The sequence below is a fragment of the Oreochromis niloticus genome, linkage group LG20 (genome assembly GCF_001858045.2).
Source record: "Oreochromis niloticus isolate F11D_XX linkage group LG20, O_niloticus_UMD_NMBU, whole genome shotgun sequence".
Classification (NCBI taxonomy): domain Eukaryota; kingdom Metazoa; phylum Chordata; class Actinopteri; order Cichliformes; family Cichlidae; genus Oreochromis; species Oreochromis niloticus.
This window is the reverse complement of record NC_031984.2, coordinates 36,618,908-36,639,950: the sequence shown is the minus strand read 5'-3', so window position 1 is coordinate 36,639,950 and position 21,043 is coordinate 36,618,908. Positions and strand designations below refer to the sequence as shown.

Sequence of the window (21,043 nt, the reverse complement as noted above, 5' to 3'; positions counted from 1 at the left end):
AGACCCCAGGTGCAGGCTGAGCCCTTGATGCTTCTTTTTTCCTAATGTTGCTGTCATTCGGTATTGCTACTTCTATTACTATGGCTGTCTTCTTTTGCTTGTCCACCACCACTTTGTCCGGTTGGTTGCCACCACCATTTTCTTGGAAGTCCCACAGGATCTTAGCTCTGTCATTCTCCACCACCCTAGGGTGCGTCTCCCATTTTAACCTAGGGAATTCCAGGCCATAAACGGCAAAGATGTTTCTCTATATTATGCGGCCACTTGGTTATGGCGTTCCATGTATGTCCTGCCTGCTAGCATCTTGCACCCTGCTGTTATGTGCTGGATTATCTCAGGGGCATCTTTACACAGCCTGCACCTGGGGTCTTGCCTGGTGTGATAGACTCCAGCCTCGATGGATCTTGTGCTCAGAGCTTGTTCCTGTGCTGCCACGTGTGTGGCTCCAGCAGATCCCAGCAACAACATTTAAGATCTCTGTCCAGAAGAGCGCAGACTTCTGGATGTTACCCACTTCCTGTCACTGGTACATACCATGGAGTGGTCTGGCCTTTCATGTTGGTTCCCCCACTTCTTGGGTTTCTGCTGCCTGAGGTATTCACTGAGCATGCGGTCGGTTGCGGCCATCCTCCTGATGTATTTGTGGATGTTCCCTGCCTCATCCTGGACTGTGCTACTGATGCTCACTATTCAATTCAGTTCAATTCAATTCAATTTTATTTATATAGCGCCAAATCACAACAAAAGTCGCCTCAAGGCGCTTCATAGGTACAGAGAAAAACCCAACAATCATATGACCGCCTATGAGCAAGCACTTTGGCGAGAGTGGGAAGGAAAAACTCCCTTTTAACAGGAAGAAACCTCTGGCAGAACTAGTTCCTGGCCTCCTTCCTTCCACTTAGCGTACAGCCTTAGGGTATTGGACTTGGGGTGAAACCCTCCATGCATGGTCAGGAGTTTCCTTGTCTTGATGTAAGTGGCTTCTATCTCCTCTTCGGCCAGCTTATTATCCCAGCAGGGTACCTGATCACGGGCAGGGCGTAGGTGTTGATAGCCCGAATCGTGTTCTTACCCTTCAGCTGACTCCTCAGGACTTGTCTGACCCTCTGCAGGTACTTGGTGGTTACAGCTTTTCTTGTGGCCTCTTGGTGGTTCCGATTTGCCTGTGGGATCCCCAGGTACTTGTAGCTGTCCTTGATGTCTGCAATGTTACCGTCTGGTAGTTCGATCCCCTCAGTTCTGACTACATTCTCTCTCTTTGTTACCATCCGACTACACTTCTCCAGTCCGAACGACATTCCGATGTCATTGCTGTTTATCCTGATGGTGTGGGTCAGTGAATCGATGTCTCATTCACTCTTGGCATACAGCTTGATGTCATCCATGTAGATGTCATCTACATGGGATCCATGTAGAGGAGGTGGCTGACACCACCTCCTCTACATTGCTCCATTCCGTAATTGGTATCCATAGCCAGTCTTGTCAGTGGTCTGACTGAGGAGGTTCAGGCCTATGCAGAACAGCAGTGGGGACAGAGCATCTCCTTGGTAGCTATTCTGGGTGTCTCTCATCAGCTAGCAGCTGGTTGATTTGTACTGCCAGACATTTGTGGAGTGCAGTCAGCTTTTTCAGCCAGTAGGCGTGAATCATGTCAGGGCCTGGTGCTGTCCAACTCTTCGTACTGGAGACCCTCTTTTTGGATATCTGCCACTGTGATGCCACCCTCTTATACCAATAATATATCTTTTACCAATTGTATGCCCTAATTAAAATTTAATATATATAGATACACATTTCCCAGAAATTAGGAATTTGAGTATGAAAGCTGGTAAGCAGCATGGCAGGCAGTGCTGGGACATAAAGCAAAGTGAATTTTATTGAGGTATCCCTGTGGGTTTAATCCAGCATGGCATGCAGAGTGTTGTGAAGCCTACAATGATTATTTTTGCTGGACTTAGTTGGCCCACTCTCTCCTCCTCTTTGCCCTACTTTTCATTGATTCATGAAGCAAAGGCAGAACAAGAGATCTCTCTATATATGTGCTGCAGAATTGCAGTGACAGATGGAGACAGTGGAAAGGCAGAGAGCCATTATTGTACAGAAAGACAGTGCATTCTACAATAAATATTAAGAAGGTGCATCACAGCAAGGGTTTAGTGAAACAAAAATTTGCCATTAATAAGAGTAATTCACAGAGATTATACATCTCAGAGAAAACAATTAGTTACCCTTCGTTCTAATTTAAACAGGATGTAACTAGATTGAATATGCAGTACTTCCAGCATATTGTAGTCACTTATTTGCATTCAAGCTGCTGAGACTGAGCTGCGATGGTGAGTGTCTAGTCACGAAATGAGGGCAACATATACTAATACACCCCCACCCTCACAAACCCATGATGTCCCCGTTTCCCCTGTCTATCTCCCATCAGTAGCTCCAGCCCATGCTAGCCTGTATTTTAAATGATCTACTGCTGCACTGCTCTTCACAATTAACAAACATGTTAAACCATGACTTCTTTCTCTCTAATTTTGAAAGAAGGTTTACCAGTTATAAAAGAGGCTGTCAGACTGACACAATTTGATTCAAGCAGGAGATACAATGGCAAATTTAAAGAGCCACTATAGATGAAGTAGTCTAATCTTTTCTCTTATTTTCATACTTTTAACAGTTATTATTATTTTAGCTATGGTGATCCTAATACGCTAGTGTAAAAACTATATAAAAAGACAATGAGGCTGCCTAGAGCTTAAGGGAACTATAGCTTTGTTACAATTCAAATTTATTACTGAGTAATAACAGTCTTTTGAAGTTGTTCAGAGAATACAAATTTGTGCAACTTTAAATTTAAATTTCAGCAGCTTTTGAATGTTTTGCTTATACCAATATCGGGTAACATATGGCAAATGTGTGTGTCTATAAGATTGCAGGTTGTGTCAGTGGTGCGACACAGAGATACAGCCAGAGCTTAAAGCAGTTTTCTATTAGTAACTATTTGGATCGACTCTCCACGGTTCATGACAGTTTACAGGGTTTTCCATTAGGTCAGGGATGGGGGAACTCAAGGGCCAGTGTCCTACAGGTTTTAGATGTGTTCTTGATCTAACACAGCTGATTTAAATGGCTACATTACCTCCTCAACATGTCTTGAAGTTCTTCAGAGGCCTGGTAATGAACTAATCATTTGATTCAGGTGTGTTGACCCAGGGTGAGATCTAAAATCTGCAGGACACCAGCCCGTGAGGCCTGGAGTTCCCCACCCCTGCATTTTAGTACCTGGTACCAGGTGGTACCAGGTACTAAAATAGTACCTGCTCACCCAGGAGAAAAAAAAAGAAGGAAAAGGCTGCAATAAACAACTCAGTGGTCCCTGAGCCTGACGAAAAGCCACCGAGCAGCAGGTATATCGTGGCCTCGACGTCCACCTTTGTTGTGCTGTTCATGTCACATAATAATTACGTCACAGGATGCTTGGTCACGTTGCTATAAAGACAACCACAGGTCATACTCGATTATAATGGAAAACCTCTTGATCCGAGTTGAGTCGTGGCGAGTCGATCCGAGGCTCTACTAATGGAAAAGGGGCTTTTACTCTTCTCCACCCTTCTTGGCTGAGTCTGTGGGAATTGATTGCAGGTCAGCGCTCATGGCCTCTATTCTTCCTATTTAGCGGCGGCTGTGACACCTGGCTTGTCACTTCTTCCCAACTCCTCATTAATCACTGCTGATACTAATAGAAAGCGAGCAGCCAGAAAATGGGACATTTGAATGCAACACTGGGTGCTTACATTTTAATATGACGCTGGACAAATACAAGACTTATTCTTCTTTTCTTTCTTTTTCTTTTCTTTCGAACAATTAAATTTTCAACAAAACAAACAGGAAATGGAAAGCATAAGAAATTTCCAACACAATGATCCATAAAGCAAAAACAGAAGGTGTATGAAAGAAAGAGGCAGTGGCTTATCCAGTCCTGCCCCTAAGTTTAACTACAATTTTGTAACCAAAATGGTCATGCATACATGCATACAAACACATACACTTACATCTGTCTATAGACAAATACTGTCTCATATCACCAACATATTAATATTCTCATTCTATGCAATAGTACAGCTATAAAATAGCAGCAGGTAAAATAAGTTATACATAATTAATCTGAATTTTTTTATTTTTATACCTATCAAATATGTGTGGCTTGTATTTATTCTTAAATTGTGCAATATTTAAACTTTAATTTCCCATCTAAACCATTCCACAAAGTTACTCCACAAACTGTTATGCACATGCTTTTAATCTTTAAATTGCATTGTCCTCTCAGGTCGTATTTTCCCTCTCTGTTCTGAAACAAATTTTGAATATTATTTGGAAGCATTTTATTACTTGTTTTGAACATCATCTGTGTAGTTTTATATTGTACCAAATCCATGAATTTCATAACTTGTGTGTTTAAAAATAGATTATTGGTGTGTTCACAATACCAAACATTATGCATTGTGCATATCTTTGAAGAGAACTCTTCTAATTGTTACCCCAGAATTAAGCACAGTAATTTAAATATGGCAGTAAGAGTTTGCAGTAAAGTGTGTGGAATGTTTTATTGTTTAGGATGTGCCTTGATTTTCTGAAAATCCCCATGGTTTTTGCCATCTTGTTACATCTTGTTATGTTAGGTGTTTGTTATATGGTTTCCAACAGAGCTTGTGGTCCAAAATTAAACCAAGAAATCTGTTTTCAAATACTCTTTCAGTGGATACCTTATCGATATCTGATTCCGCATTTCACAATTTCTTGATTTCCAAACAACATAAATTTGGTTTTGGATAAGCTTATTTTTTTTATCAAACCAACATTCATTGTCTCATCTGCAAAAACAACAAACCTCAGCATGTTTGTCACTTTACAGATGTCATTGATATACATAGTAAACAGTTTGGGACCCAATACTGAATGTTTCGGGACACCACAGATAATATTCAAGCACGCAGATTTTGAGTGTCCGATTTGTATGAATTGCTGTCTATCCAAGATGACTTTTTAACCAGTTGTTTTCTACCCCGCTCACACCATATCTTTCCATATTTGTAACAATATTTTGTAGCCAATTGTATCCAATGCCTTTTTCAGGTCAATAAATATCCCCACTCTATACTTTTTTATTATCTATATCAGGAATCCCCAACTAAAATAGCAGGAAGTCCACTACCTTTGTCAGTAACCTACTAATTTTATTCAGGTCTGTTGCAGCAGGGACACATGTAAAAGACACCGGCCCTCGAGGACTGGAGTTTGACACCCATGCTCTATACTGACTCTCCATTAAAATATTATCATTCTTAATGAACTTTACAAGCCTTGCAACAAATATTAACTTAGAGAACTGTGAAAGTAAGGAGACCAACCTGTAATGAGTAAAATTATTCTTGTCACCAACTTTCTGTAATATTTCTCTAAATATCCATAACTTTGGATATTTTTTATTTTGTCTGTGAACGTAACTGTTCTGAATGATAAATTACATATAGTAGGGACATAATTCCATCAATTACTTTTTTTTACTATAGTCAACTAGTCAAATCAATGTCATCGCTGCCTGTTTACATTTATTAACTATTTCTAGTTAATAATAAATAATTATTAACTTTCTTCTACAACTTCCAGTTGGACTGAATTAGGATTTTCTGGTCCACAGTCCTCACCCACACTGTTCTCCTCAAGCAGGGTACTTTTTTAATTTCCTTTGCCAGATTTGGACCCACACTGACAATGAAATCATTACCTGTTATCATTATCTGTTAACCACCTCATTCCTATTTGTAATAACCATATTTTTTCTCTGAAAAAGTCTGGGTAATTAGCTTTGGTTTGTTTATTTCTAATAGTCCATGTACCTTTAGTGTTATTCTTTTTATCCTCTGGCATTTTATTATAATAATCCTTATTACATTTATTGACGGCTAAACACAGTGCAAAGAAAAGAAAACAAAAGGGAAACAAAGACTAACCTAAAAAAATGGGGAAACAACTAAAACCTGAAAACGTGATGAGCTGAGACATAAAACATAAATATGGACAAAGACAGTTAAACGTGGGATAACTGAGCTTGACGCATGACAAACAGATGACCCAACAACAAACAAAGGGAAACTAACACAATATATACACAGACAGTAACGAGGGAGGACAGGAGGGAAACACAACTGGACCTAATCTGACATAAAAAAGACAGGGAGGAAGCAAAACTGTAACACTGTAACACAGGACACGGAACGATCAAAATAAATCAGTAAGCAAGACAAATACGGAAGACGAAGACACACGAGCTTAATACTGAGATTGTGGGAGAAACTGACATGGGCGCATGACTGACTTGGGAGACAGAGAGTGAACATGGAACACAGAGACAAGAGGAACAAAATGAGTAACGTGGAACACAGGGAAAGTACTTTGGAAGTACTTTGGTTGTTTCACACTGGTTTGAAGCTAACGTCTGATCACTAGGTGACATTCCAGGCTCTGGTTTAAACCTCTGATGTATTAACTACCAGAATATATCAGTAATAAGTGCTCTGTGTCTCACTGGTGGTTCTTTATTTTGTAGGCCATCCACTTCAGTTATTTTACTGTTTGTCATTTGAAGTCACTGAATGTCATTCACTTTTTATGGTCTATGGTCACTACATCGCTGCAAATCATTTCCAGTGTGAACAGAGCTCAATACACACAGTTTTTAGTGCAGTGTAACGTAGTTCTAATTCTTACGTCAGCCTTTTTGGTTTTGATTATCTCCAGAGGTACTAATGGATTCAACAACAGCAACAGCAGAACTGGGCTGGACCACCTACCCATCTCAAGGGGTGAGTAGAAAAATCAACACCTAGGAACAATGTAGTCAAAAGTTTGGACACACCTTGTCATTTAATGGTTTTTCTTTATTTTTACTACTTTCTACTAGTGGTGCAACGGATCAAAACTCTCACGGTTTGGATTGGATCACGGTTTTAAGTCACGGATCGGATCAATTTTCGGATCAGCAAAAAAAGAAAAAAAGACAAAATTTGAACATTTACTTATTAACTTATTTAAGTATTTTTTGCCTATTAAAAACATTCAACTCAAGACTCATTCCACGCAATTATATAAAAACAAATTAAGGTGCAATATAGGGCAGTACAGGGCTTTGTATCTACCACTCAGCTGTGATATAATGAGCTGTCACGGTCACGTAGCTTTCCGTTGACCTGGAGGTCCACCCATTTGTAGTTGGGCAACAGAAGATGCCTGGGACAGTTCAGCCATAACTTTAAACTTTTCCTGCTCATACATGCCTGGGTCCGATCTTGTCACTGAAGTGGACGCGCAACGGGATATCATAGCGGGGTATCAAGCGTATTCCCTTGTTTTGCACAAGGGAATACGGCCTCCCGACTGCAGCTAAACACCCCAGTAGCTTTTGTAATAGCTTTAGCCCGGTCGGATTGGGGAGCAAAGGGCTGCTTAAATGCCGCAAACTCCTCTGCTCCTCCACTTGGACCGCTAGCGCTGGCCATAACTATCGCTTGACAGACTGACCACGCGCACCATACACATACTTTTTTTCCTTCTTTTTCGAATCTTTGGATCACGTGCATCCCGAACCGTGGAGTGGGATCGGTTCGCATTACGGATCAACCGTGATCCACTGCACCACTACTTTCTACAATGTGGAGGCAAACTGAAGACATGAAATATATGAAGCAAGATATATGAAATTATATAGCAAAGAAAAAACTGGTAAATAACTCTAAATATGTTTTATATTACAGAGTATATTATATTACAAAGTAGCTGCCCTTTGCTTTGTTGACAGTGCTGCAAACCCTCGGGCTTCTCTCAGTGAGCTTCATGATGTAGTCACCTGAAATGGTTTCACTTCATAGGTGTGCCTATCAGGGTTCTTTTGTTGCACTCTTAATGGGGCTGGAACCATTAGTTGTGTTGTGCAGAAGTCAGGTTGGTACACAGCTGACAGCCATATTTGACAACTGTTAGAATTCATATTATGGCAAGAACCAATCAGCTAAGTAAAGAGAAACAACAGTCCATCATTACTGTAAGAACTGAAGGTCAGTCAGTCTGGAAAACTGCTAAAAAACTTTGATTGTGTCCCCAAGTGCTGTTGCAAAAACTGGACTTCTTCCCATTAGAAGTGCTACACTGAAACTGTCTCGACCACCCCAGGAAAGGAAGACCAAGAGTCACCTCTGCTGCTGAGGATAAATTCATCTGAATCACCAGCCTCAGAAATCACAAGTTCACAGCACCTCAGATTCCAGTAGCAGACACATCTCTACATCAGCTGTTCAGAGCAGACTGTGTGAATCAGGCCTTTATGGTCAAATAGCTGCTAAGAAACCACGACTGAGGAAAAGCAACAAAAAGAAGAGATTTGTTTGGGGCAAGAAACACAAGGAATGGACATTAGACCAGTGGAAATCTGCGCTTTGGTCTGATGAGTCCAAATTTGAGATGTTTGGTTCCACATGTCGTGTCTTTGTGCAACACAAAAAACATGAACTGATGGTGTCTACATGCATGGTTTCTACCATGAAGCATGGAGGAGGAGGTGTGATTGGTGTGGGGGGGGGGCTTTCCTGGTGACACTGTTGGGGATTTATTCAAAATTGAAGGCACACTGAACCATCATGGCTACCACAGCATCCTGCAGTGACATGTCATTCCATCCGGTTTGCATTTAGTTGGACCGTCATTGATTTTTCAACAGGACAATGACCCCAAACACACCTCCAGGCTGTGTCAGGGCTATCTGACCAAGAAGGAGAGTGATGGAGTGCTGCACCAGATGGCCTGGCCTCCACAGTCACCTGACCTAAACCCAGTGGAGATGGTTTGGGATGAGATGGAGCGCAGAGTGAAGACAAAGGGGCCAACAAGTGCTCAGCATCTCTGGGAACTCCTTCAAGACTGTTGGAAACCATTTCAGGTGTCGACCTCATGAAGCTCATGGAGAGAATGCCAATGTGCAAAGCAGTAATCAAAGCAAAGGGGGGATATTTAGGAGAATCTAAAATATAAAACATGTTTTGAGTTGTTTCACAGTTTTTGTTTACTAAATAATTTCATATGTGTTTATTCATAGTTTTGTGTTTATTCATAGTTTTGATGCCTTCTGTGAGAATCTACAATGTAAACAGTCATGAAAATAAACAAAAAAAAAACATTAAATGAGAGCACCTGGAAAATATATACATGGTGGCCCACTGGAAAGTCATACTTACAAGTCTACAAGTCTTATTTTTTACTTTAATCTGGGGGTCAAACATATGCCATTGATCCAGAATCAGCTTTCTGAAGAATCAAGTTCAGCACACTCTATAGAAGTAATACTCCATGTTTATCAATAAAGTAGATTCTTGTGCTGGTATCCAGTGATACCAGCATTACTGCACAATCTTTAAAACTGCATCTTTATTAAATCTATTTGATGTTTGATGACCTGAAACTTTTAAGTGTGAAGAATATGCAAACTATGAGATCAGGAAGGGGGGAAATACTTTTTCACTGTCCAAAAAATTTCTAAACCAAGCTTTAAAAGTTGTAGAATTTCCTTTAAGTCACCTGGCTTGCTACATCCAAATATTGATAGTATAAATACTAATGCTGGTATTGGTATCAGATCAGTGCTAACATGGCTGGATCAATACTTTGTTTCTGTCCTCCAAACTCAGTATGTAGCTGATACTCAGTTGTGTTTAATAATTTATTTTTTCTGGAAATGAAAAAATATAACTCAAACAAGCCCTGTGAAAAAATGTCTGAACCTTTATCTGTTGACTGTCACATCTATGTTATTTAAGCAAATTTAAAGAATAGAAGTTGACCCAATGTGCCATACAGATGGGGGCATTTGATTTCCAGATCTTCAAAAATCCCAGCTTTAAAATATATGAAAAGCTGAAAAGTGTGTTTTACTCTATTAACTACTTATTATGGAAAATAAAAATCACAGGGATTTAGTGGTGATTAAAATGGGTTGCAAACTTCTGATGAGTGACTTGTAAGTGACTGCTCTCCCCTCTATAAGCTGCCTTTGTGGGTTAAAAGTTTCTGTCTTGGTATCAGCAGTACTGGCTGACTCCACTAGCTTCTTCTGCTTTTGGATTGTTCCAAGTTGACTTCAATGTTTTAGTGCTTGCATGTTTGTCACTTTATCAGTAGCTCTGTTTCTTGGCTCTCTTCTAGTGGGAAGAAGTTAGTGGATACGATGAAAATATGAACACCATCCGAACATACCAGGTGTGCAATATCTTTAATAGCAGCCAAAACAACTGGGTCCGGACCAAATACATCCGTCGCCGTGGTGCTCAGCGTATCCATGTCCAGATGAAATTTTCAGTACGGGACTGTAGTTCTATACCCAATGTCCCTGGCTCCTGCAAGGAAACCTTCAACCTCTATTTCTTTGAATCTGACTTGGATAAGGGCACTAAATTATACCCACCCTGGATGGAAAACCCATGGGTTAAAGTGGACACTATTGCAGCCGACGAGAGCTTCTCTCAGGTCGATCTCGGTGGCCGCATCATGAAGATCAACAGTGAAGTTCGAAGCTTTGGACCTGTTTCGCACAATGGCTTCTATCTTGCTTTCCAGGATTATGGTGCCTGCATGTCACTCATTGCTGTCCGAGTCTTCTACAGGAAATGTCCCCATATAATCCAGAATGGAGCTGTTTTCCCTGAGACACTGTCAGGAGCAGAGAGCACCTCTCTTGTGGCAGCCAGAGGAGTGTGTGTTCCTAATGGGGAGGAGGTGGATGTACCCATCAAGCTGTACTGTAATGGGGATGGGGAGTGGACGGTACCTATTGGCCGCTGTATGTGTAAAGCTGGATACGAGGCTGTGGCGAATGGTACAGTCTGCAAAGGTAAGAAGGAATGTGTGAATGAGTTCTTATGAGATGTGCCTCTATGGCTGTGCCATATTATATCGCTCGCAATAACACCAATGTAAATTTTACATCATATAAAATGTCAAATTACTACATCGTTGCTATAGCAATGTCATGTGTTTTTAGCACCTAAAATGGAGCTACTTCAAACAGCTCCAGCAAATCACGATACATTGCAAAATATGTGAGAAAACTGTTCTTGCTAAAGATGGAAAGATGAGTGTTTCACACACATGAGACAAAAGATGCAGTTGCAGCTGATCTGCAACCCAAATGTAAACCAATGGCTCAACTTGGCTGAACTTGCTAGTTGTGCTCCATAATGACAGGAGGAGCAGCAAATAAACAAATAATAAGAAGAAAATAACAAACAAACTGAAGTCACTACCACAATTTTTCTTGAAATATTGTGATATAATTTTGAGCCCAACATGCCCACCCTGGCTCTGTTCACAGATGAAGAGCAGCAAGAAAATACAAATAGTTTTATATGCATATTGATGATATTAGTGTATCTCGAAATGAACCAGCTTAAAGTAACTTAAGTGCAACATTTTTCATTCATTCTGTAACCAAATGTATATATACAGACAAAGGTACTTTACCTGTACAACAGATTGTCACCATGGCAACACTGTGTAAGATAATGTAAACTACACAGTTCCCCACCTGAACTCTGAATGTGCTTGAACTGCTCAATAATCTGAGATTAAAATATATACACTACACTAGGGGCGATCGTGGCTCAAGAGTTTGGCGTTCGCCTTGTAACTGGAAGGTTGCCGGTTCGAGCCCAGGTTTGGGCAGTCTCGGTCGTTGTGTCCTTGGGCAAGACACTTCACCCGTTGCCTACTGGTGGTGGTCAGAGGGCCCGGTGGTGCCAGTGTCCAGCAGCCTCGCCTCTGTCAGTGCACCCCAGGGTGGCTGTGGCTGCAATGTAGCTTGCCGTCACCTGTGTGTGAATGGGTGGATGACTGGATGTGTAAAGCGCTTTGGGGTCCTTAGGGACTAGTAAAGCGCTATATAAATACAGGCCATTTACCACTACTTCTACAGAAATTCTTAAACAATACATGAAGTATTTTCGTTTATCAAATGCTTAGTGTTCACACTTGTAAGGATTAAAAGTTTTTTCACCTGTACAATACTCATATTCTTGCGTAGACTTTTGGTTTGTAGCTCCATTATGATGGATATCCCAGACTGTCAGACACTCATCACAGATTCATTCTATCAGTATCAGTGATCATGCACCAGTGTCTTTCTCTCTGACAAAGAAAGTGACACCACTAATTAGGAAGGGAAGTTAAATAAATCATTATTTAAAGAACAAGATTTCATTGTTAGTCATTGTCAAAGGAGTTTGCAAAGAAAAGCGTCTGGACTTCTTTGAGTTGCTTGAAGACGTTTCACCTCTCATCCGAGAAGCTTCTTCAGTTCTAAGGTCAAATGGCCGAGAGTCCCAGATTTAAACCCAGTGGGAGTATCCCCCCAAGGAGGGACAAAGGACCCCCTGGTGATCCTCTAATCACATGCGCCAAGGTGTGAAAGTGGGGGGGGACCTAATCAGCCAGGGTTTCGGGTGAGCTCATTGTGAAACCTGGCCCCACCCTATCATGTGATTTCCTGAGGTCAGATGGCCCAGGATGTGAGTGGGCGTTAAGGCGTCTGGGGAGGGAACTCAAAACTGGATTATAGATGGCAGACAGTTGGTGTCGTAAACCACCGCCTCTGTTCAAAGATGGTCGCTCACAGTGGACATAGATGGCCTCTTTCACTCCTCTTTCAAACCATCTGTCCTCTCTGTCCAATATGTGAACATTGGCATCCTCGAAAGAGTGACCTTTATCCTTTAGATGCAGATGGACTGCTGAGTCTTGTCCTGTGGAGGTGGCTCTTCTATGTTGTGCCATGCGCTTGTGAAGTGGCTGTTTGGTCTCTCCAATGTAGAGGTCCGGGCATTCCTCACTGCACTGTACAGCATACACCACGTTGTTCAGTCTGTGTTTTGGAGTTTTGTCTTTCGGGTGAACCAGTTTGTGTCTGAGTGTGTTGCTGGGTCTGAAGTACACTGGGATGTCATGCTTGGAGAAAACTCTCCTGAGTTTCTCTGATACACCGGCTACATAGGGGATGACAACGTTGTTGCGTCTGTCTTTCTTATCCTCAAACTGGTTGAGAGAGACAGAGATTAATAACAGATACGATTCAGTGCAGAGAGGTCTATTAACACACAGTGAGTGAGAAAGGTGAGTGAAGAAGAAACACCCAGTGCATCATGGGAATCCCCCGGCAGCCTACGTCTATTGCAGCATAACTAAGGGGAGGATTCAGGGTCACCTGGTCCAGCCCTAACTATATGCTTTAGCAAAAAGGAAAGTTTGAAGCCTAATCTTGAAAGTAGAGACAGACACTGTCTCCTGAATCCAAACTGGAAGCTGGTTCCACAGAAGAGGGGCCTGAAAATTGAAGGCTCTCCCTCCCATTCTACTTTTTAAATACTTTAGGAACATCAAGTAGGCCTGCAGTGCGAGAGCGAAGTGCTCTAATAGGGTGATATGGTACTATAAGGTCATTAAGATAAGGATAAAAGGGTTTAATATCGAGCCTTATATGTTAAAAGTGATACAAAGTGCTAAAAACAGAGTTTGCCTATGTGCTTTTGCCATCTTTCAAAAATATAATCAAAGTGTAAGTTCAATTAATATGTTAAATAAGTAATAAAAATTATTCTAATGCCTCAGTTCAGTTTGTATAAACATGATTAAGCCTTGGCAGATGAGTGTCTTTGTGTGTACGAGGCTGGCAACAGGAATGTGAAATCATCATTATACATTTCTGAATGAGAGAAATGGTATTAAGTATGTTGTAATCATTAAACACAGAATAATAATTTATATGTGATTTTGCTAATAGTTAATCTGTCAAGGAGTGCAGTGTGGCAGGCAGGAGTAGGACCCAAAATGCAGGCGCTCAGACTCAAGGTGTTAACTCAAAGTCACAGCTTTATTGGCTGGCAGGAGAAAAAAAAAAAAGCATACAAACTAAACTAGGAAATAACAAATTAAGACTCACGGGGAGACACAGGAAAATCCACACAGGACGATCCACACAGCAAGAGGGACGACGCGACATTGACTCAGAGAAACACCGGGTTTAAATACACTGGGAAGTAACGAGGGGAATGAGACACAGAAGGAGAGCACAGCTGGGGGAAATCAGGACTGACGAGACAAGGAAGCGTAATCTGAACACACTGAGATCAGACACGGACCTTCAAAATAAAACAGGAAACACACACGCAAAGACACAGACTCAGAGACGCGGGCTTAACACAGAGACCTGACTACACTAGAGGGGATACACAGGCAGGGACGATGGAAAACAGAGGGAGCACAGAATACTGGGAAACCAAAACACACTGTCATAATTCATAATATCAAAAATAAGAGTACAAAAATCAAAAACACTGGGTCACCGACCCAGAACCATGACATAATCTGTGTTAATTCTTAATGATGATCAGAATGTAATCAGGTATAAGTTTAACCAACATAACAAATAAGAAAATGAAAACTATGAAATGATTCTACTAACATGTCTCTCACTGACATTTCATATGGAGTGACTTATTTGTGCAAAGATGGCCTTGGAGGCTGTGAGAGTGCGTGAGAAGGAACATTGAGAATACCAGGACTGACAAACACAGAGTTCTGTTTGTCAGTCTTTTTTTCTGTAAAGAGAAAAAGCGAGAAAAAATATTTGTGTGTAACCGAGTTGAAAAGAGATGTCATGTTAGAGTGGATATTCATGTGACTGAGACGATGATAAATCCTGTTGAAGTAAAATAGCATAAACTAAACTAAAGACATGACAGAAAGTATATTCATATTTGATTTAATGTTCATATGTAGTGAAAATATGTACAACAAAGACAAGAAGATGTGATGAGGAAGGGGAAAGATGAGGACCAGGTATACCAGCTATAAAAGTTTTGTGCAGAAGAGATAAGTTGTTCATTGCTTTGTCTCCTGCGAGATGAGCAGAAGGTAGTGCTCATCTCGCTGCTCATTAGCTTCAAGAGGATTTGAATTTCCAGGGGATGCTTGTTGGAGTATATCAATACAGAACACAGAGATAAGCGCATCTTCAGGCCAGGGTGTGCCTTTTCTTTCATCAGTCTCTCTCCTCTCAAGATCATTATTACAAATCAGCATTAACTCAACGCAGGTCAAATAGATAAGTAGAATTCAATCGATTTGATTTTGTGATCAACATTATTTGCTTTGCTTTTGCTTTTATGCATGTAAAGACATGTAAAGGCATGTAAAGACATGCATATCACTCAAAGGATTCTTACAAGTTACACCGCAAAACACAAACGGTTACACAGCACAATTAAATTCTTACTTTGCAGGTTCCTTTCACATGACTAAAAGAAAGTAATAATAAGTAAAATAGTAAAACAGTGCTTTGTAGATCTTGTAGCTTATATGTGGGCGTAAACTTGCAACACTGTCACAGTGATAATATATATAGAGTATCCAATAGGGGGGGGGTCAAAAATGTGATTTTCAGAGTATTTCAGAGTATCATTATTCATTTAACAAAACCTAAGACAAAATGCTGAAGTAATGTGTGAAAAACCAAGAACACTCTGTGATTGAAAAACCTTTAGATTTGCTTACTATCTGCTTGTTCGTAGCCTTCAGTTTTAATTGTTATAGAAATGTTATAGATGTTACGGTCATAAAAAAGGGATGGGTGTGGCTGAAGTGGGTTGTCTACCAACTGGAAGGCTGGTGAATCGATCCCTTGTCCTTGTGTCAAAGTATCCTTAGTTGCCCTCGATGTGAATGTTAGATAGACGTATTTGCATATAGATTAAAGATCTGTATGAATGTGTTTCAGGGAAGGGACTGACAAAAAAACCCTTTCATATTAGAAGAGAGACGTAGCTGACAGAGAGCAAATACCTGAGCGAATCATCACACTGTGATTGGATGAGTGAGACTTGCAGTGAGCAAGCACTTTGAGTGCTCAAAATTGAGTAGAAAAGTACCACTCAACTTACCATTTAGCAGAATGTTAGAAGTGTCTCTAAATGGCAAATCTATCGTTGTCTCTCCCTGTTTATGCAATAAAAAGGACAATGGAAACTGGTAAACAAACCTTCCCTCCTACTTGGAATTAAACACCTGAGCACAAGTATGGGAAACAATGCAATACATAATCCAACTTTTTTCATTCAGAATTAAAGTGACAACTATTTTTTTACTGGATCTTCCAACCATGCACACACACATTTAAGCACGTCTTGTACTTTCCACTTAGCTCAATCTGTTGGGCGGTCTCTAGTTTAGACATTCGTTTGACAGTTTGAGGAAAAAGTTACATTTGCAGTACACAAACAGAAATGCAAGCAAAATCTTTTAAATTAAGTTAGTTTAAGGAGGAGCTGACTAAAGTTGACTTCACAGTAAGGTTGGTAGGCATGAAATATATCACTGTAAATTATTAGATTTGTATACTGTACATATATTTTTCATCTCATGTGTTTTCCTTTATAGTGTCTGCATTCTACAAAAATACCTCCAGTAAAGTCCAGCATCATGAGAACTGGTTTGGGGAATGATTGAATTCCTTGTTGAGATAAATAAATCTTTTCCTCGAGTAAATTCTGTGCATGTTCATGCAGCAGTAACTTTATTTCAAATGTTGAAATAATTTTCAAATAAATAATAAGTCTGAAAATATTCAGACCTGGATGAAGGACTTACTATTTCAGAATCCATTAGTTTGGCTTTGAGGCATAGTGTATGGTGGCATGTTGACCACAACCATAAACATTCATTTACTCCACTCACTCTGTTGATGTCATGTCCTCCTTAGGTTTCAGTTTGTCTTGGGTTTGATAGGGTCTCGCTTTTCCACATGTGACAGCTGGAGTGTTCCACATTTAGGCATGCCCTGGAAAAGACATACACACACACACACACACTCACACTCTCACACACACACACACGCATTAAAAAACACTGATAGAACTTCTTTTTTTTTTTAAAGTTAGAAGATGGGCGAGTCATATATCAGAAATCGCAAAGAAGTTGTTCAAACCCTTTGCAGGAAACAGATGGTGGCATGTATTACTATTACTCTTGCAACTGACTTCTTCCAACACTCTGGAATCTCAGTACTCCTACTGTCATCTTCCTTCACTTGTTTATGGAACCAGCTGGAGAAAGACTGGGAAATTCTGAACCGTATCACTGGAGTGACAGGACTAGCAGAACTGACGGTCTTGTGAGTAAAGACCAATAAACAAGCCAACTAAAAGAGGAAGACAAACACCCTCTTGATCTTTTGAGTTTGAGGTAAACCTATTTTGTTGTCTCGACTGCAGGAAAAGGACTGCTGTAAAACAAACTGATTTGTTAATATCTGTGAAGAATGAGATGCAAAATTGAACACTGAAAACTTAAAGCGGAGTTTGGATTCCCTGAGTTGAAAAGGTTCTTTGTGTTGACGTCTTGTAAGTCAGGGGTTTGGGTTATTTGACATATTCTTTGAATATATTTTTGTGATTCTTGTTGAAGCTGGTGTTTATTGCTTTTATGCAGCATTTTTGTTTTATTTAGTGTTCAAGTATTCACTGTATTTTCATTTTGCTTACATCCTTTGTCCATAAGTTTAAGGGGCTAGAGCAGGGGTGGTGAGGGCCGGTGTCCCTGCAGGTTTTAGAGCTCACCTTGGGTCAACACACCTGAATCACATGATTAGTTCATTACCAGGCCTCTGGAGAACTTCAGGACATGTTGAGGAGGTAATTTAGCCATTTAAATCAGCTGTGTTGGTTCGAGGACACATCTATAACCTGCAGGGACACCGGCCCTCGTGGACTGAGATTGCCCACCCCTGGGCTAGAGGAAGCACAGAAGCTAAAAAATAAAATCTTAAATGTCTGGAGAAAATCAACCTAAATTACCTACCATGACACAAGCCCTCCTTCTCTTTGTCTTTAATAGTTTTCCATTAGTCTCTTTTTAGTTTATTTTCTAAGAGCCTTTCTCTTGTTTTCATATTTTGTTTTACTTCCAGTCTTTGTATTTTTTATGGGTAAAAAACGAGTGACATTAAATCAGATCAGATTAGAACAGGAAGAATAATACAATTTGTAAAAGCATAACATTCTTAGCTTACTTGTTTTTTTTCCAAATTAAAGAGAATTCACTTTTCAGGCTGAAAATGTTTTTGCTTTTTATTACAGTGGTAGAGTCTATAGTCATTTCTGTCCAGTACATTTATTAGTTGCCGCCATGTGGGCTATAATGATTAAACATTTACTTTCTGAGCAAAGTCGTTTGAAAAAGCTCACACAAACTATCTTAATCTGTAGTTGTGGCTCATAAGAAATTATTCTGTACTTGTATAGTGTGCAATTTGTTCCTAAGCTAATTGTTTCTTCTTTCCTGTCTCAGCAAGTTTTTTAAATGTATTTAACCACTATGTGTTTCCCCCTCACAGCATGTATTACAGGCTTCTTCAAGGCTGCTCAGGGAGACCACAAATGTTTACAGTGCCCCATTAACAGCCGGACCACCAGCGAGGGAGCAACTAACTGTGTCTGTCGCAATGGCTACTATCGCACTGAATCTGACCCTCAACAGATGCCTTGTACCAGTATGTATACACACACCTGTCACAATTCCCAGATAGCAGACTACCAGATACAAATAGGCTTAGCCCATGAGCACCTACGCATGTGAAGATGATGATATCAATTTTGGCCAGGGTGTACCCCGCGACAACCTGTGACAACTGAGACTGACTCCAGCTGGGGTGAGAGGAAACAGAAGAGAAAGATAAGATGAAGCTGATCCATGTGAACAAAGTTGCGAAACAAGGATTAGTCATAACCTACACTAGATTATTTGAAAAATTAAAACTGCTCTATGTATACATTGAGTTGTGTGTAATTACATCTTCTCATGAATTTAGAAGTAATTAATTTTAAAAAAACAGGAGGGTGTGCCTGATTTTAGAAACTGACATGTTGCCCTGCTATCTTGAATATAGTGGTTGAGATGGAAATAGTCCTTATATATGTAGCTACAGATCGGCCACATACGTTGTTTTTAATATAAAGATCACAAATAACTATATATACGACCATTTAATATTTGTATGTGTGGGCAGCCATCTACCATGAACAGTTAGGGATGAGGGTACGAAGACAAAATGAAAAAAAATCAAATCATTTTTTATTTCAGATGTTTTGCCAAATATTGATATTATTCAATCATGTTAATATATAGTGTTTACAGAAATGTTTTTATACACAAAGAGTAGTAGAAACATGCCAACTGGCTGTGACTATTATGGGGAAATGCAAAGCAGCTGGTCACTAAATGTGATCAAAAATGTGTTTTTCCTGCAGCCACTGTAGCTAGGATTATACACTTGAATTGGGAGGAGTAAAAAACTGAATTCAGTTGACTACAATCCGTAATCTACTCACATCCAGTGGGGAGATTCTAAACTCTTACATAGAAACACCATATATATATTTGTAAGTATTAGTAAGTCAAGAAGTTAACTATTCTAAAGGCAAAGTGCATAGGAGGATTCCCATTAGCTACAACCGCGCAGCAACTATCTTCCAGCAAACATGCCCACAGAAAATGTAGACCTCATGTGAGATAGCTCATGTCAGGCCTAGAGCAATTTTGCCTTTTGAGTCTCTGTGTGGGCTTTTTGTGGGCAACCCACAGTGCTCTTTCCCACTGAAAACCTTCATTGGGAACCTAATTTTTTTGACCAACATTATTCCATACCAATTATGTAATGTACCATGGGACAGATGTGGGCCCCACACTCTGGAGCCTAGACTGGCCCAGGTCCCAGTACCAGCATGTAATATGGCCCATATCACACCGGTGATATTTGGGCTGGGGGTTTGAAAGTTGCTAAATCTATCACTAAGGCCGTCTTCTGCTTGTCCACTATTATGTCCGGTTGGTTAGCCACCACCATTTTGTCGGTCTGTACCTGAAAGTCCCACAGGATCCTAGCTCGGCCATTCTCCATCACCCTTAGGGGCGTCTCCCAGTGGGCTGGCCTTTCATGATGTTTCCTCCTCTTTCTTGGGTTTCTGCTGCCTGAGGTATTCAATGAGCACATGGTTGGTCGTGGCCAGCTTCATGATGTATTTGTGGATGTTTTTTGTCTCATCCTGTACTGTGGTGCTGAAACTCACCAGTCCCTGCCTCCTTCCTTTCACTTAGCATACAGCCTTAGGGTATTGGACTTGGGGTGAAACCCTCCATGCATGGTCAGGAGCTTCCTTGTCTTGATGTCAGTGGCTTCTATTTCCTCTTTTGGCCAGCTTTTTTATCCCATCAGGGTTCAGGACATGTTGAAAAGGTAATTTAGCCATTTGAATCAGCTGTGTTGGATCAAGGACACATCTAAAACCTGCAGGACACCGGCCCTTGAGGCCTGGAGTTGGACAACCCTGGCTTATGAGTTTTGCCCACCAGTACCCCTAGCATTACTGGTGAGTGCGGCCCTTTTGGCCACTGGTGTTATTTCCAATACCTTTCTGAGCTGTGCTTATGTAATGACTGATGTGCCTACTCACCTCTGTTGCTATGATGCCTGAGATGAGCTTCTATGTTGTGGAGAAACAGGTTTTCTTGCAGTAGTTCGATGACATCATATTCTTGTAGGGCTTTTTTTATGATCAGGATTATTCTGCTCTGTGTAAGCCAGTTTGGATTAGTACCTAGGAGGAGCCCCTTTATTTGTGCTATTTGTGAATTTCACTTAGATGCATCTTAGCAGAACAGGTGATTCTCTTCTCTGGTTTATCTCTTCAGTCTAGTTTCAAGAGCTGTGAGCCTTTTTTTGTCATTTTCAAAAGCCTCAGTTTTGAAAACCCAATTGTACCTTATTTTCATCCAGGACCTCTCTCTCATGAAACCCTTTTGCACCGATTGATATCCTTCTGGGTTTCTCTGATTTTGGCTTCCAGCTGCCCTCTCTGTGGGGAAGCTTTCTCTACCTGGATCCTTGATCTTATACCGAAGTGCT

At 40.5% G+C, this 21,043-nt stretch overlaps 1 protein-coding gene across 2 annotated transcripts in view; it reads left to right on the top strand.

Annotated features, from left to right (window-relative positions):
* Nucleotides 1-21,043, top strand: part of LOC100706982 (ephrin type-B receptor 2) — a 62,320-nt gene that overhangs the window by 17,793 nt on the left and 23,484 nt on the right. For both annotated transcript variants that reach the window (XM_003459989.5, XM_025901828.1), the window contains exons 2-4: nucleotides 6,793-6,857; nucleotides 10,243-10,927; nucleotides 18,476-18,631. In XM_003459989.5, coding sequence (XP_003460037.2) covers nucleotides 6,793-6,857; nucleotides 10,243-10,927; nucleotides 18,476-18,631 — 906 coding nt within the window. The remainder of the gene's footprint in view (nucleotides 1-6,792; nucleotides 6,858-10,242; nucleotides 10,928-18,475; nucleotides 18,632-21,043) is intronic.